Source organism: Perognathus longimembris, chromosome 14 (genome assembly GCF_023159225.1).
Source record: "Perognathus longimembris pacificus isolate PPM17 chromosome 14, ASM2315922v1, whole genome shotgun sequence".
Taxonomy (NCBI): Eukaryota; Metazoa; Chordata; class Mammalia; order Rodentia; family Heteromyidae; genus Perognathus; species Perognathus longimembris.
The window spans coordinates 5,678,862-5,697,995 of NC_063174.1; the positions used below are offsets into that span (position 1 = coordinate 5,678,862).

At 38.5% G+C, this 19,134-nt stretch overlaps 1 protein-coding gene across 3 annotated transcripts in view; it reads right to left on the reverse strand.

The window, feature by feature from the left end:
- Window positions 1-19,134, reverse strand: part of Prkd1 (protein kinase D1) — a 264,056-nt gene that overhangs the window by 112,193 nt on the left and 132,729 nt on the right. For all 3 annotated transcript variants that reach the window (XM_048362554.1, XM_048362553.1, XM_048362555.1), the window contains exon 2: window positions 1,997-2,135. In XM_048362554.1, the coding sequence (XP_048218511.1) occupies window positions 1,997-2,135 (139 nt within the window). The remainder of the gene's footprint in view (window positions 1-1,996; window positions 2,136-19,134) is intronic.

Genomic DNA, 19,134 nt, shown 5'->3' on the forward strand with positions numbered 1-19,134 from the left:
AATTTCTAAATTGGTAAGGAAAGGAGGGAAAAACAGAAAGCCATCAACTCTGCATGTGACAGTGAGACTGAAGAGGTACACTAGTCCCGACCTGGGAGGAGCAGGTAGGGCTCTCAATGGTGCTGGCTTCAAATGTAAATAAGCAGTCTCCCCCACCCCCTCCCAAACACACTCCACACTGGTTGTGTTCAATCTGTCCATTACTATTATATGAGGATTTGATACCGAAAGTAAAAATGGAAAAAAATTGAATTTAGAAATACAATTTAAGAAATCGGAATACATTTCTGGACAGTGCCACAGGGAAAATACACTCCTAAAGCATATTATGGTACTTGCAAAGCATCCTGGTTGTATGTTTAATATAAATTATGATGAGACTAGATCCACTGGCCATTTTCCCTGAATAATTTATGTCAGGTAACCCCTAGTGTTCAGAAAGAGGAAACCTAGAAAATGGCATGTGTACTCACCAGTTTTGACAGGCCTGGTGCTGTAAGAAAAGTGTCAAAAGCATCAGAAAAGGGGAGACTTTAGCAAAGCAAGTAACTCCTTCAAAAGCACTACTGAAAACTAAGAGCCACGTATTTATGTTTTACTCTAAGAGCCCACACCCAAAAATCAGCTACTCCGGAAGCAAAGGATTCAAAGCTAACTTGTTAGTGAGATTCTATTTCTAAAACAAACCAAAAAATACTCTAAACTGGGCTGAGTATATAGTTCAAGTGCTTGTCTAGCATGCATAAAGCACAAAGTTCAATCTCCAAAACTTGCAAAAACAATGAAAACAAAAAGAACCTCACCAAAGCTTTTGCTGTTTTGGTTTATTTGGCAACTGGTCAGCCCTATAAACAACAGGAAAATGATGACTTGTATGAAGCAAAAAAAATTGTTTCATAACATCTAGGTATATAATGAGAATGTGGCAATCCCAGTTCTGCATACAATGAAAATGAAGACAACCCATAGGACTACAAATGAGCAGGGCTCTTTCAAAGCAGAGTAAACAAAGTGGAAACACCCAATAATAGTCACTGCAAGTAGGACCTGGATTCTGAAAGTAGAAGAACACAAAGAAGAGCTGGAGGTGTTCAACTGATAGTGTCTGTCTAGTCAGCACAAAGCCCTGAGTTTCAACCCTAGTACTGCCAAAACAAAACAAAACAAAATAAATAAAGCAAAGGAATATAAGAAAATAAGGTCTAGAATCTTTAATGCTGTCAATTTCCTTTATTCAAGAACCCAGCAAGCAACAAAGGCCACAGGGAAAAACTACCTATGTCAACTGAGTTTCTCAGAAATGACTATAATAAAAGCAACAGCAATAATCGGAACTGAATCATGATCAATTGGACAACCAGCTAGTTGGTTTTGTTTTCAGTTAAATACACCTCGTCCTGTGTTGATAGGCACAGTCTTACTAACTTCCAAAGGCACATAAATGTAGACCAAGCGAAACAGCCATTCTCGGGGACTCAGCGTCGCCTGACATGACCTAACCTCATCTAACTCCTGAGTTTTTGGCTTCTTTGGTTTTGGCTGATTTCAGAGCTACTGGACTTGTGTCTCGCGCAAGTCAATGTTTTCTCAGTCTTGCTGTTATTCCTTGGCTTCCAGGCACTTGATATATTTGGAGCAGTGACAAATGCCTTTAGTGTCACTGGTTTTGAACTTTGCATTTGTTTCTTCTGCTGCCCAGGTCATTTGTGAGATGCTGAAACTCTGTGAGTGTGTGTGTGTGTGTGTGTGTGTGTGTGTGTGTGTGTGTGTGTGTGTGTGTGTGTGTGTGTGTGTTGGAGGTTGGGGACTGAGAGCGCACATCATGTTAGGAGACATGATTGGGGCAATACAGAATATGATAAAAAGCCTTCTCTTCCAAAATAACTTTGAAATTTCAACTCGACAGAGCTACACTTGGACATATTTTCTCTGTGCTATCCTAATACCATGTGCCTAGAATTATCTAAAATGACAGACAGGATCAAAAGAACCCTACCTGACAAGACCACTTCAATCAGGTCCCCTTCCTGGATATCGCCGGATGTCTTCACCAGCTGCAGGATGTTTTCAGAGGTAGGGTCATGGCGGAAAAGAAGGATCTTATCATACATTCCGTAGAAACCACACTCAGGGAACTGCAAATACAAACATCACAGTGGTATAAACATCATAACCCTCCTGGTGTGTTGTTTTAAAGTACAAATTAAATATGGTCAGGATACAAATACAAGCTAATGGTAAAAGTTCAGTGTAGAATACTCACATGAATGAAAAAAAAAAGTGAAAGACAGACAGAGTTCATATTGACAAGACACCACTAAGAGGGAAAAAAAACCTATATCTGAAGGGCCATAATAACCAAGGGGTTCTCTAATTCACAAACAAACGGAATATGAACTAAGATCCAAAATGTTTATACTCAGCAAGATGGTTAAAGTAAAAGCAAGAAGTAAGCAAAGGCCTAAAAATGACAATTGGTTTGTTATCATTCTATTATACAAATCTGTAAAAGCAATGACCTTGGCCTGTTTGGTTTTTTTTTGTTTTAGGAATACAGGTATATTTTATTTCATGTTTTATTAGTAGACAGATGGACAAAAAAAGAGACAAAATAAAACCACTAAAGGGTAAGTCAACAGAAAATGCATTGATAAATCTTTCCTCATAAATTAAACTGAAGAAAAACATCTACAATTTCATCCAAGAAAACTATTAAAGTCGGGTGTGTCCTGCTGGTTTCAGAATAGTTGAAAATTGCATCTGAATCTTTTTAGTTGTAAATGTAAACCTTTTTAAAAAAAATCAGGATAGGAGGGTAGAGAGTTAATTTTCAGCAGAGAACTCTATACTCGTCCCTTTGCCATCTATTACTAGATATACACTCAAACATAAAGAAACCATCAGGTAGAGAACCAAATTGCTAGGGATGGAGAAAGAAAGGAAAGGACTACAGAAAAAAAAAAGTAGAAAAGAATTCTGGAATGATAGGAAAAGGAAACTCTGAGAAAAGCAACAATAGAATCATGATATTATACTTTCTCCACTGAGCTTCAAAATACATGGAACAGAAGAGAATTCAGCGAGGCCTCAATCAGAATCAAAGGAAATCTAAAAATGAAAGATGCCGAGTGCATTGCACACCTAATAAGCAGTCTCTTTGGGAGAGTGAATGTGAGTCTCAGGCTCACGCCATAAACTTGTGAGTACACTTGGCCAGTTTTAACCTGTTCAAACATAAGGCAGGACTCAACAAATTGAACTATATAATACTAGGTGGGAGAAGAGGAGCAAAAGCTGTGTGTAGATACTTTGACTAGGGGCATGGGGCGGGGCGAATCATAGGAGACCACCCAAGTCTCCCTATGCTGCTCCCCTGGCCAAGTTCCATTTCCTTTTCCTGCAGTCTCTATTGTCTTCCCCAGAAGCAGGGTAGAACGTCCATCTGGTCAACCTCTGAACGAGATATACTAAAGCAAACAAAACCGATTTAAATCTGTTGTACAAACAAGGAGGGGTCTCTTCTTGCCTCTAACTTTCTCACATAGTGAGGACAGTTAACTTGTATACAAAGCAATCTGTCATCTAATAAAATAGATCCTGTAGTTCTTGATCCTGAAGGTGGTGATGGGCCTGACTTGTGGACTTGATTCCACTCTCAGGGTAAAATGTACAGAATCTCATACCTTCTAAAGATAAGCCCGGCATATTGAAAATTCTCTTTCCTTTCTCTTATTCATAAAATCAGGAGCTACATTCATGAGAGCTGTTTGTATGAATTAAAAATAAATATACTCAGAATACTTTCTTTCTCCTAAGTGGCTGTGCTGATGACTAGGCTTAAAACCACTTCTGTATGTCACTTGGTAAAGTTGACTTTCCTAAAATAAGCACAACAGCTGAAATGATATCACTGCTTCCTCTGTGATAATTATGAGCTAGGACGGGGGGCAAGTTTCAAGTAGTAGAATGCTTGCCTAGCAATCTGTCCTGAGTTCAAACATCAGGACAAAAGAGAGTGAGGACCAGGGAGAGGAACAGGGAGAGGGAGAAGGAGTTTTGATGATCGACATGCATGCAAATCAACACCACAATCAGTCCATGAAACATTTTTATCAACACCAAAAGTTTGATTGTAATTGATGCTGCCCCCCAAAATCTACTTTCTCATCATAGGTTAGTTTGTCAGCTAAAAAGTTTCATACAATGAAATCATACAATATATTTCATATACTCTTTTATAGCTGTCTTATTTTGTTCATTATGTTTTTATATTCATTCGGACATACATTACATCAGTGTTACTTACTAGTATTTCATTTAATGGATACCACACAATTTCCCATTCACCCAAAAGTGTACATGCACCTATTTTTATTCTGAATTTATGACTAACTGAAATAAAAACTGGACAGGTGTCAGTGGCTCATACCTGTAATCTTAGCTACTTAAACCAAAGCCAATCCAGGAACAAAAGTTCACAAGTCCCCTTTGCAACTCATAGATAGGTATAGTAGTGCGCATCTATCATCACAAACTATGGGAAAAGCTGAGGTGTGGAAGGGTCATAGCACCTGGCCAACCAAATACTAGTAAGACTCAGTCTCACAGAGGAACTGTACATAGTGGTATTTACCTGTGATCCAGGCAACAACAACAGCATCAAAAGACGCAGAGCTCAGCCATTGTAGGTGACTCAACACTGCCAGCCTAGTGAATATAAGGCCCTAAGTTCAAACCTAGTGGGAGCTAGTGGACTTATTCACATTTATATGCAAGTGTTTTACTGGGATATGTTACTTATTTCTTGTGGGAGGATGCCTGCCTAAGCATTGCTCAGTCACATAAGCAGATGCTTGATCTAGATGTCTATGTCCATGCCAATACACATTTACATTATATTTCTTGTGGGCTCACACAAATCCTGGAATTACAGTGCGATAACAAGCCCTACAAGTTTTCTTTTCAAGGTTTTTCTGAATATTATATGTCCTGTAGATTTTCTATGTGTTATAGAAACATATTGTCAATTTCTAAAAATTGATGTGCTTTGATGTTTCAGAAAGTTCACTGAACCATACATAATTTCTTTTAAATACAAATGTATTTTAAAAAGACACTTGTACTTTATTATGAGCAAGATGCAGCCCCTATCAGTTTCTCTCAAATTCATCTTAACAATATAATTTTCAATGAATGTGTCTCAAGCATATATAATAATTCTACCTATTTATACGTATATGTATATTATAAATAGGTTTGGTGTGACAGCCATAAATTAAATTCTGCCTTTTAGCATGAAATTCTTCTCTTATCACAAAATGAAAATTATATATATATATGTATGTATGAAATAACAGAGATTATATTAATTAGCCCATATGTAGAACAAAACATTTCTCAGTGTCCAGGGAAACTGGTCAACCATTTCCGTGGCAACCCGTATTAATACTAGACCATTATGTTCTGTCCCTATAATTTGGCTTTCAAGGGTACTAGGTAAGTGGGACCATGCAGTACTTTATTTTGAGCCAGGCTGTTTATCACTCAGCATAACTAAAAAGAAGAATCTTTCATGTTACTGTGCCATCTATCTGTTTCTTTTTTATAGCTGTGGTGTTCCACTGTGTTTGATGGATAAACAATAGTGGGCTACTCCTCAAAGGAAGAACATTTGAATTCGTTCCTGTTTTTCACTTCAGCAAATGTTCACATAGATTATATGTGAACATAAATTTTTACTTTTCTGAGAGACATGGTCTTAACATGGTATCATACAAGTATGTAAGAGACATCCAAGACATGTTCAAAGGGGACTATTCAATTTTACCTTCTCATCAGCAAAGCATGACAGTGTTCTGTGTCCTTCACAGAACTTACTCTGTTATTTTTGCTTTAGGCTTCTTAATTGCTATGGAATAGTATGTCATAACTTTAATTTTCTGGTAAGAGTGAATTATATTCCACATCTCTTCACGGTTTTTATTTGCCATACACACCTACATACATACTGTCTGATCAAGATTTTTGCTCACCATTCATCATGAATTGATTATTATTAGGTTTGGAAAGTTCTTTACATATTGTGATTACAGATATTAGATATATGTTTCACAGATTTTTTTTTCTACTCTGTGGCTAATGGCTTCATTTCATCAACATTGAAGTTCCTAAAGATTCCATTGTTAAATATCTGTCTTTGCATCAACTAATATAACAATTTCTCCTATGCATTACTTTACAAATTTTATTTTTATGCTTTTATGTTTAGGCCTTTTATCAACTTTCATGAAATTTTAATAGGATAAAAACAAGGATTAAAATTCACACTCTGGTATATTCTGGAAGATTATACAGGTTTGGTACTGTTTATTTCTTAAAAGCAGAGAAAAACTATGTGGTTATGCCATCTAGGCCTGAATTTTTCTTTATTGGAAGGCTGAAAAGTTCCTATTGGATATCGCTACTAAATGTAGTTAATACTAGCTACATTTAATTTTTTCTTGAGGGCTTTTACAGTTCATATCTTTTCAGGAAGCTTTCATCCACACTGTCAATTATGAGGATAAATTTGCTCCAATTATTCCATCATCCTTTTAGTGTAAATGGGGTTTGTACTGCTGGCTCATTGTTAATCTGTGATACCTGTGACTTGTGTTTGGATGTGGGTTGGTTTCACAAGGGTTTGTGCACTAAAGACTCAGTCCTGAGCTTGATGGTGGTTTTAGATCATCGGGCCTTAAAGACATGCTGATGAAGCTGGGAATGCGGCTTAGTGGGAGAGTGCTTGCCTAGCATGCATGAAGCCCTGGGTTTGATTCCTCAGCACCACAGAAAACAGAAAACACTGGAGGTGGCGTGTGGCTCACATGGTAGAGTGATGGATTTGAGCAAAAAGAAGCCAGGGACAGTGCTCAGACCCTGAGTTCAAGCAAAAAAAAAGACATGCTGCCTTAGAATTTGGTGTACCTGTTCTGGAATGTATTAAGGGCACACTCGTAGTACTCTGGCTTCCCTGGGCTGTGACCTTGGGCTCTCATGAACACTCCTGCCTTTGTCACCTGTTATGAGATGCTGTAGTCAGAGTTTAAAGTATTAGCTTCCAAATTTAGTAAACTGCTTTATCAAGTTACGAAATTTCAGAAATTAGGCTTTACAACAGAGTGAACTAACAGAATGTCCTTGCTACAGTTTGTTCAGTCTGTCAAGACATTTGTCAATATAATTGAGTTTTTTCCTAGTGATGTAGATACTGACTTTCTCAATTTTCAGTAGTTTCTTTTTTTAAAACTGGACTGTTCCATATATTCTTTTTTGTATCTTCACTATATCCTTTATTTAACTTGATTTTGATTTTAATCTGTTCTCTTCCTAGGTTCCATGAAGGAATACTATTGACTTCGAACTCTTGGGATTTATTTCCTAACATGAACAACTAGTGCAATCTATTTCTCTTTCTGTATCATTTTGGCATCACTACATACACAATTTTTGAATAATCTGCTTTTTAAAAATTTAACTTAAAATATTTGCTCTCGAACCATAAAGTGAATACTACTCAAAAATGAATTAAAGACTTAAATCATAAGATCTGGAAGTATTAAATTATTAGAACACAATGATATAGTGGGGTGTTGGGGACTCAGTTTTGGCCTTGGTGAGGGAAGGGCGCCAAGAGCGAGACTCTGCCCTTCCCCCAGCCCTGGGACAGTGTGGGAGGGAGCCCCTCCCACCTTCCAGCCTCAACCGGAAAAGAAGCCCCCCGACCCTGGGGGGCGAACCCGTGCGTGCCACCATGATAGGGTTGTCCAGCCCACCAAGGAAGTTTCATGACATCACCTGATGGGCAGCCCGGCTTAGCCAATGGCCCAAGTCCTTCCCTTTCCCGCCATTACCGCTATATAACCCCCCCCCCCCAATTAAATCTTTTGAGACCCATTCAACCATCACAGCATCTCCCTGATGCCTTCTTCCGCCTCCGCTCCTGACATGTGAGGGGATCCGGGGGAGGGGAGGCTTCAGCAACCTTTCCTCAACTTAGCGTATTTCCGTAAGAGTACGCCTTGGCCTTCTGCCGGCGGAAGGCAAGGCCGAGTGCTCTTTCATAGATTTTGGGGTTCAAGCATTTTCCCTGGGAGATTGGGGAGAAAGGGATCCGTCAGATCTTGACAGTGGGGAAAGTTAAACTACGATCTAGGCCATGCTTTTTTTTTTCAAGAATATGATCAAAAAGGATAGGAAACAGAAGGGAAAACTGATATATATGGGTATATATCAAACTCAAAAGGTTTTGCACAGCTAAGGAATCAATCATCAGAGCGAAGTAAGTACCTATGTGATAGGAGAAAAAAATGTAAATCATGTATCTGATAAGAGATTACATAGGAAGAATTCAAAAAGGAAGAAAGCAACTCCATTTAAAATGGGCATTAATGAAAATATATACAAAGGCCAATAAAAATATTCACTATGACTAATCATCAGAGAAACAAAGATTAAAACCATCACGAAAACAGAAGGCAGATCTATTATTATGGTTACTATATAAAAAAAAAACAAGAAAGCTAAGTGTTAACAAAAAATGTAGATGAAAGGAAACTCTTGCTCACTTAAGTGCCTATAAAATGGTACAGCCATTTGGTAGTTTTTTCCACAATATAAAAAAAATCAGCAATACCATCTCTGCATATAAAGTCAGAGGAATATGAGAGGAAAACAACCTTAAGAAAGACTGATATACATGGTAAGGGGCAAGAATTATCTACAGAGAAGCAGTATGGTAGATCAGTATTTCTGTTCCAGTCAGTCCTATCTGTGTAAAGGAAATTGCCATTGCGATGGGGACAATCCCCCTTGGATGCTGAGGAAATTCCCTCTATTCAATCTATTTGCTGCACAAAATGCTTATCTACCAGACTAGGGATCCTGAAAGGAGTCCATTTCATTCCCAGGAAATGAGTGTTCCTGCTTCAAAGCACAGACTCATCAGTGGATTATCCGCCTGCCAGGCTCCGCTGGCCCTGGGAGGTGTAAGGCAAATGGCTGCAGGCCCCTCAGCACCACTGCAGGAGCCTGAAAGAGGAGGACACTGTAGAAGTTGGCGTTTGTCAACCTGTTAGAAATATTTTAGACACTCTTATCTTAGTATGTACAATCCTAATGGTGGAGGATTATTAGTTTTTCGAGAAGTATTACTTAAATGATTAATACAACTACAGGCATATTTGAGCAGGAATCTGATCCAATGTTTAAGGAAAAAGAGATAAATATGAAAGGAAGGTGAAGATGCCAAGCTTTCTTCTGTTTTCAATTGATCAACGTCCATCTGTAGTACGACCCAAGGAAAAAGTCAATGGTTTTAGTCTTCAAAACTATTTCCAGTTGGCTTTTGTATATGTATTTTTTGTGTAGTTTCAAGTAGCTGGACATCTAGTTTTCATCTCAACATCATTTTTTTTCTTTTCTTTTTTTATCAATCCTGGGGCATGAACTCTGAGCCTGGGTCTCTGAGTTCTTTTTGCTCTATGCTAGGGCTCTACCACTTGAGCCACAGGGCAATTTCTGGCTTTTTTGAGAAGTTTATTGGAGATAAGAGTCTCACAGTTTAGTTGTGTGTTTTTATTTTCAGTGAATGTCTGGCACATTGCAATCCTCAAACATGTGGTTATCTTTGTTGTATTGGCATATTCAGTGCCTTGTACATTCAGTGATAGTATTTGAGCAAGTTTTATCAGCAAGCAATATTTTCAGTTAATGTTTCAAAAATTATGTAAGAAGTTAAACTTGCTGAATGTAAAGATTGAACCTCAAGTCACTGTAGCTTTAATAATTGTTTATTGCATTAGTTTAGATGCTAGCACTGCATGTGCTGTGCATATTGATTTTATTAAAACAAAAAGTTGAACTGCAAAAAAAAAATAGTCTCACAGACTTTCCTGTCCAGGCCAGCTTCAAAACTGCGATTCTCAGATCTCTGGCTCCTGAGTAGTTAGGATTATAGGTGTGTGCCTGGCTCAACACCATTTCTTTTTGTTTGTTTGTACCGTAAAGGTGATATACAGAGGGGTTACGGTGACATCAGGTAGTGAGTCCATTTCCTTTTGAACAGTGTTACCCCCTGTCCTCATTTTTCCCACTTCCTTTCCCCGAACCCCCTCCCGAAGTTACAAAGTTCATTTCCAACCTAACGTCTAGTGAGTACAACTGATGTATTGGTTCATCCTTTGTCCACCATTTCGGTGATTCAACACCATTTCGTAAGAACCGCCCTTGCCCCAACAAACATTCTCAGTGCCTCTGTGGAGATCAGTCAGCTCCAGATTACCTTGAATTGATTCTGAGAAGGCTTTGTTCTCCCAAAGGCAATGTATCATTCTTTAATCCTTTTACATGTTTTACATGTTTACATGGACCTTTCTCACTAACTTTAAACAACTAGACAGTGGCATGACTAAAAATGGTTTTCTTTTGCTTATCCTGGTGGAGGTGATTTTTGTGTCAGTATAGGAATTTAGAGAGTTCATGACATTTGGAAGAGATTTGGCATTATTTTAAAATGTGTTTTGGTTTAGTTTTATTAGCTTTTTTTTGTATACATTTTAAGTTCACTGGCCCTTTCTATTAGTATACTATCAACACTGAGGCCCAAAGGGTCATTTTTTACATTATTATATTCAGTATCACTTTATTTTCATCTTGAATATTTTGTTGCTATGTACTTACCTCTTTTCTATATCTTCCATTTCTCACTTTTATGTTCACGTTTTTTCACCCAGTATATTACCTCTCTCATTTGTTTCTATCATCACATTTGATACTACTTAAGAGTTGCATTTCTGTGCTATTTCAAGTATGCATTTTCAAAATTATCTGCTGTAAGAGTACAAATTCACTGGAGTTTTAGATTTTTGTCGTTTGCCTTTATAAATATTGCTGTTAATCTGAGGACTGCAGACTAGTCTTATCTTTCAAGCTTATCTTTATGTTTGGCTAGTTATAGAGTCTCTGCCCTAGAGATTGACTAGCCCTGTTATCCAGACTAAAAACTCTCTAAATATCTCTATGTAGTGTCCAAGGACTCAGTGAATCTTTCTTACTTTGCTGGTGGAAACTGAAATGCAGCCCCATGAGATTTATAAAGTAATCATTTCATGCTTTATCAGCAGTTATCCTTTTTTAAAAAAATATCTTATGCACTCTGGATAAAGTCTGTAAGGTTATATATACATACATATACATGTACAAATGTACATACATATACATATATATTTATGGCCAATTTATATTATTTACATTCAAATTTGTGCACAGCTTCATCCTTATGCAGATTTTTAGAGCTCTGTTTTTGTACAGGAAAAACCTGACTGATCTACTGATTTGGTCTCCTTGAGGGTCTTACTTCTGTCTACTTCGTGTACCAGAAAATTAATTTCTATTGGGGCTCTGTCCTCCAGTGTACTTATAGTCCTGCCTCCAAGAAGAAAGTTCAGGTATTGTAGCATTTACATTGTATATTTTCCCTTCTTCTTTTTTTTTTTTTTTTTTTTTTTGGGTCAGTCCTGGGGCTTGGACTCAGGGCCTGAGCACTGTCCCTGGCTTCTTCTTGCTCAAGGCTAGCACTCTGCCACTTGAGCCACAGCGCCACTTCTGGCCATTTTCTGTATATGTGGTGCTGGGGAATCGAACCCAGGGCCTCATGTATATGAGGCAGGCACTCTTGCCACTAGGCCATATCCCCAGCCCCCATATTTTCCCTTCTTGGGCAGTTCATAATCCTGAACTATCTGTTTTCGCATGTGAAAACAAGACTTTTATAGGATTTGCCCTATTTCTTGTTTGTTAAGGTGGAAAGCTTATCTAACTCCTTCTGAATGATGGGCTTTCAGTCAGACTTGTGTTTTTAAAATACAGGATACCCATCATATCTACTTATAACTTAGACTACTTAATTCAATGTATAGTACCTTTGCCATAAAAGTAAGTTAAAGAATAATTGGTTCACTGATCCATGATTGATAAAGATTTTGTTTTTATGATTAGTAATAAAATAAAAATACAAATTTTATGAACTATTCTATAACTTCCAGGCCCTAGTTTGAACTTGGCTAAGTTAAACTTTATAAATTCATTTCCCTAGCTTCAAACACATGTACTTCAAAACACGGGACATTATAAAACGCGTAGATCCTGTTGCCATAACCTTCCCAAACATGGGTAGCTGATCGGATTTAAAAGAATAGGAGTAGACCTCAAAAGATTCAAGTGTTTGGGCTGAGGTGAGCCAGGAAGTCATATGTGGGAAAAAAAAATAAAGATAGCTGAAATAGCACATTGTGTCCCAGAATAACGGTAATAAGCTTTCCAGAGACCAAACAAATGCCCTGTCACCGTGATTCGTTGGTGGAAGTTGAACAAAAAAAAAATGAAAGGGCTCAGGAGACAAGGACAGATGCTTCCCGTTTCTGTTCTGTGTGGCCTTGTCTACAGATCCCTCGCTTTCTTCAAGGGCATCTCACTATGCCTTTTCTTTCTAGTCATGCATTACCGGCATTTGAACACCATGTTCTATGCTATGTCTTTCTGTAAGACCGGGGGCATAAAGTAATAACTGATCTGTGGTTCAAGTAAAGCTTGAGTGCCTCACTGACTAGTTAGTGAATTTCTTTCCTGGAGTAACTCTGAAAACATTATAAATGGAAGAAAACCATCAATCTCTGCCACCTGTATGAAGGCCATTATTTAAAGTCTAAATGTTTGAGATAAGCAGTATTAGGAGTGCTCACGGAGGTTCTCTGAAACATGACAAGTTACTAAAGTGCGGTTATCATCTCTCTCCGACTTCCACTTCCTTATTCCTCGACCTATGTTCATCCTCCAAGCCATTTGGAATCAGGCTGCAGAGCCTTTGGGAGCAAGTGTCAGAGTGGACACAGATGACTCTCCTCTTAGGACAGTTGTCATGGTAGCAGAAATTGAAGGTTCAATTTTTTCAGATTGTACCTTTTCTATTAACAGAAAAAAGCATATTTGTTTCTGACTGTAAGAGAAAATAAAAGGCTTTTCTTTTAGGGAACATAATATTCAACTTGAATAGAGACTATATATAATAAGATTTTCAAAAATCTTATTTAAAAATAATGTCTGGCAGGTGAAAAGTGTAACGTAACAATGCCTGACAGGCAAAAAAGAATACATATTGGGGAAAAAACACTCACGGAACAACATTCCCTAATTTGGTCATAATCATCTGTTTTTATGTGAAGGTGTGTGAGCTTTGAAATCTGAAAACCCTTATTAAACTAAACAGGCTTTCAAAAGGCTCATAGGCATGTATACTCAGCTGGAGCTTATTACACGATCAGTTCTATGTTTCTCAGAGGCTTTGTGGTTGTGAGCACAAACATCTGAGATAAGTGATTTCAAGCTCTCTCCAAGTTCGATTCTAACAAAACTGGCCACTGTGAAAATAAAGCCAACAATCCCGGCACTGGTCCTAAGCTCTTTAATTCTACCCTATGCTGGAAACCTCTAGGCTACTGTGTGTATCATTGGTATTTTTGACCACAGAGCACAATTTACTGTTACATTTCACTATAAATTCATGGCTGGCCAGACAATGTGCTCCAGAGTAGAATAAGTACATGGTGTAATGAGTCGTTGAAATGTGACCTGGCCAAAGGGAAATCTGAGGAACAAAGGCTGCTTTTAGTTGAGGCCAATCACAAAGGGCGAGGAACAAGCAATACTGGAAATAAATTAATCCATGACTCAGTCAAGTGGAAAAACAAAAAGAGAAAAAAGAAAAGAGACACATGGACCAAGTGGGAAATGAGAATATTCTGTTAGTTTACTTTTGATAAAAGGCAGGCATTCTGGGAGCATGCTGAAATGATTCTGACCAGAATAGAATACAGCAAACTGTATACGGTTGAGCTTGAATACAGCAGTGTTCTTCCTGATGGTTCCATTTGCCAAAACCTTTCCCTGTTCACAGTATTAGTGCCATGACTTGTCACCTCTCATCAAAAAAGAAATTAAAACAGAGCTGTTACTTCATTACTTGGTCAAAACACCCCTGCATTGTTACATGCTGGAGGATATAGAGGATGACATTATTAAGAGTCATTGAAACATGGGATAAAAATGAATCTTAACCTCCTTGCTAGTTATTCCTGAGTGATTCTAGCATTCAGATGCAAAGAAAAGGAAAAACTAAGGAGTTGGAGTATACTGAAAGCAGTGATCAACTGATCTATGCACTGGTCAACTAGATTGCAAGACAAAATCAACAGGGCAAACGCAGAGTAGGATTACAAACTTTTGTCTCAGAAGCAAAACTATCCATGATCCAACTCCTTAAAAGAATCAGCTTCTGAATCAGCATTTTAAGTATATTAGTGAAGAAAGAAAGACTTAGTGAACTGGGTAGTTGACATGTTCATAGGCCAACAAAATTTTCTGGGTAGTTCAATCGTACTAAAAGCAGAAATAGTAATGTGTTGTTAGAGTCAGAAAGTATAAATAAAAGGAAAAGTGTAAATAAATGTGTAGTCTGTGCCACTTGAGGATACATTTGTAAATGTTATTCAACTATGGGCAAAGCTTGTTTTTTATATCCTGCAAAAGGAACACATGCAAAGACCTCCACACAAAGGGGGATTATTTCTGAATGTAATCATAGGAAATAGAAACCAGGAAAAGTTTGTACACTGTTTTTTTTTCACATTCTCCCTTCTCCAACCGTATCCCACCACCCATCATCATCATTACTGAACAGTGAACACATGTCATGACGTACAACTGAAAACCACTGCTGATGACCAGGATTTTCTCTTTCCTGGTGGCAAACTTGATGAGAGATTCTTAAACTCCTTGGCTCTCAATACAAAAGATTTAACTTATTAAAAAGTATCACTATTACCTGGCTTTGAAAAAGCCTTCTTTTCCAAGCCTTTGAAAACTTTGTTTGGCATGACCCAACACCAAAGGATATTTATCATACTGAGATAAGAAAAGTCATAATACATTTTCCAAGCCAGGTAAAACACAAAAAGTTAGGTACAAACCAGAGACATTGTCCGTTTTACTTTGCTGTTTCTGGTCCTGGGCACATGGTCCAACTCCAGACAACACTGGCAAACAAACAGAGCCTGGACTGTCCATCTCTGAAGTTCCTGCTCTCACAAGAGCACCTGTAACGGTAAGACTGCTTCCAACACAGTGCTTCCTTCTGTAAGGGACATGGTCACCAGTGTCTATCAGCTTCTCAGATCTTCAAAGTCCCAGTAAAGAAACACAGAAGTCAGTCAACTGAGTCTCTTCCCTTTACTGTGTTGCCAAAAAAAGAAAACGCTGTGTTTTTCCATTGTTTTCCTAAAGTCAAGTCTACATCTCAGCCATGGAGTCATTTCTGCAAAGATTTTTCTTTTTATATTAGGCTTTCCATTAACTTCAATATCTCATTAAAATCATTACTGAACATAATTTCAAATGTGGGCTTTAACTTTTACAATCTAATTGTAATTAACAAATCAACTAAGTAGGAAATATAACTGAAAACCCAAGGTTAGTTTAGGATTTTTGAAATTAAAATTTAGATTAAATGTGAAATGGTAGATTTTAGCTATCAATTTCTAAGCCACCTACAAGACACAGAAACTGAGTATATTTCAACCTTCAGAAATAAAAGTATACTGACCAATACAGGTATATTGATGTTTTGTATCACAAAGATAATAGATGGATGTACTAGACAAAAGAAAGCTATGATCACAAACTAAAATGATTTATTTACCCAAAAGTTAAGAATTTTGGAGAACAGTCCAAAGCCATCACTTATAGTACCACCACCTTTTAGGTAAGAGTAAGGTAATGCTCAAAGCACAGTACATTCCACCCAGGTTACGATGCCGGGTTATGTCAACACATGGCTACAAGCCTGGTCTCCTGACTCATCATATTCTCTGATCATTCCCTTCAGTTCCTCCTCTCTTAGAATACAAGTACAGGAACACTGGCCAAGGCCAAATGTCCAAGTAGTGATTCTGAACTGGAATTCCTATTTTGTTCCTTGCCAGAAGGTCCTAGACCCAGATATACAACTTTTGAAGTTTGAATAATACCAAGGTAAATGATTTCATGAGCCTTCGTAGCAGCTGTTTCTTGGCCCTGTGCAGTTCGTACTGAATACAAGAGTCCTTCTGAGGGTGAGGACAGTGAAGCCGACACTGAATAGCAGGGTAGATGGCAACAAGCATCCAGAAAGCTGGTTAGGGTCATTAAGGTGACGGACACTGATTTTGATTCTGATTCAGAGCTTAATCCAGGCAAGCCTCATTTCTCCTCAACCCTTCTTCTGTGTTGCCATGTTTTCCTTCCATGATTCTACATCATATTCGTGGCTCTTAAACCATTCTTTTTATGTATAATCACCTTGAACATATTTAATCAAGATAAGGTACTATAGAACAAGAGACTAACCAATTTAAAAAAGATGAACTATTTGTTTTACTGAGGGCTGATTTATTTTAACTCCCCTTCATAAACTGGCAAATGTTAATGTAGTTTCCTGACCATCTGAGCTCCAGTTTGAGCTTTGTTTCATACACATACTTTGTTGCAAAGATCTATGATTAATATGAATATTTTCTGCTCGTTGTCTATACATGGTAATGTTAATTTGTAGGTGCAATTTAATGGAAAAGTACAGTCATGCATCTGAAATACAAATGTAAACTACAGTGAATTAATGAAATTATCCTCCAATTATCATCATTAATGAAGATGACAGTCAGGAACAGATTTTCCAAATAAAGAAAGCACATCTTTTTTTCTAATTTTATTTGAAATGTTTACAAGTATGTTTCTGAAGCCTATGTGACAGCCTTCTTTTATTTGAAAGACTATTACTGTACATATGAAATATAGTTTTCTTATAATCTAATGATCATTTGAATACAGAATTATATACCAGATAGCACAGAAATCAAGATGAGGGTGAAGAATTGTCAGTAGAACACTTTTATTTTCTTACCAATGTTATCTGCATGAGTGTGGCTACTATATTGTTTACTTTTCCATGGCCAAGACCAAAATACCTGAGAGAACAAAGTAAGGGAGGGAAGTTTTTATTCTCTCAGGCTCAGAAGGTTCAGGATAGTCACTTGGCTTGAGTTTGGCGGAACTTGAATTGAGGTAGAACACCATGTCAACAGCCATGTGGCGCAAAGAATCTTTACTTTATGGCTGACAGGGAAGCACAGTGAGGATGCAACCAGAAACCAGGAGTGGCCTTCACAACCACAACCCCTCCACCAGGATCTGTTTCCTCTAGCGAGGTTACACCTTCATTTCTAGATCCTTCCACAATAGTGCCATCATCTAGGGACTTAGTCTTGAACATATCGACCTTTTTGGGAGACACTTCCTATCCAAACCATAGCAACGTTATTTTCAACTGCAGTTGGAAAGCTGATGCCACACAATTGTCATAGTTGATAACCTTTGGCTCTACTCATGAGGGGCAGATTCCTCCCTGTTGGCAGCCTTGAGCTCCGGAGTGATTAGTGGCCTTCAGACTAAGTTTTCAAACTCAGAGGCTTGTAACTCTAGGCTTTACAATTACAGATCAAAGAGTCCAACTTTTGAAGAGAGGGGAGCCATGTTTCTGCCCAGAGCCATTTAGAAATTTACAACACTATTTGTAGGCCATATAAAATTATCAAGACAGGCAATGGGCAGCCAATGACAAGCATACATGAAGCAAGAGGGACTGTCCAGTTATTTAGCAGATAACTTGAAGACCACATACAGGCCGTGGGCCAGATGTTCCTCCCCCCTTCTATGGCACGGTTGAAAGCAAGCTCCAGGCCTTCACGCTGCTGACGGTGTGGCTGCCCCTGAGTGCTGGGTGTTGGCATACTCAGCTCTTACCAGCAGCTCACATGAAATCTCCCTCACTTGGAGTTTCAGAACCCTTATTTTTCTCTCTTGGTAGCTCTCTGAAAGTCTTTCAAGGACCAGCACTGAGAGTAGCCGTTCTTACTATCTATTGCATCCCTTCTACTTTCACCATCCTTTAGAGTTTCCACAGTCACTGTGCCTAGGCACTTATTGTTACCTGCTGAGTAAGCTAGGGGCCTCCAGCCCTAAAAGGACATGGGAGTTATATCCTAAGGAGTCACATTAGCAACTTCCAGCTGCTGCTGCTGAATGCCTGGGCCTGAAACTCCAGGTTTTCACCTCCTCTGAGTAATACCAGCTCAGCACACTGTATCAGTGATAAAGAGCATAAACGGATTCTATTGGACCTGATGTTGCAGTGTCTGTGGGAAGAAGCTGAGTGGACTAATCCAACAAGACTGCAAAACAGCAGCACACATAGGTAGAAAAATGAGTATGCGCACGCTTGAACTTTTTTTTTAAGGCCCTAGGACTCAGGGGCACATGCTTCGTACGAAAGTGTTCTACTACTTGACTCACATCCTCAGCCCTTTTTACTTTAGTTTACTTTTCAGATAAGGCTTCACTTTTTCCAGGGCAGCCTACAGTCATGATCCTCATCTCTCATTCTCTACCTCTCAGCTCGCTGGATTAAAGGTACATGTCACCATGCCCAGCCTTGTGTTAAAGAGTTTCATTGTACCAGTCATCCCCTTCTATCTCATCTAATCACAAGCCTCACCTATGCAGTCACTAAACACCATTTATGAACCAATAACAATTCTCTCATTTCATTCATCATAGGCTTTTGCAGAATCACTGGGATTCTGAGTGAGAATAGATGCTGGATGAACCTTAACCTAGGGTTGCCAGGACTTGAAACTTGTCCAAATTGGCCATGATTGAGCAAGGTCCTCTGAAGCAGGAATTCTGGTATCCACAAGAATCATGGTTGAAGTGATTTTGCAGTGAGTGTGGAGTTTCCTCAGAATGACTGTGGAATGTTCACACACTGCAGTTAACTAGTAGTCAAAGATGAGGCTGTTTGGCTGATAACTCCTCACTATAGCCAGGTAAAGTCAAATGTCCTGTCAGGTATTATTCAAGGGGCTGAATGGCCAGCTCCCAACACAGTTTCACTAACCACAATCCCTTTGACAGTGTTTGGGCCCCTCTGCCCGATCTGAAAGCCAGCTA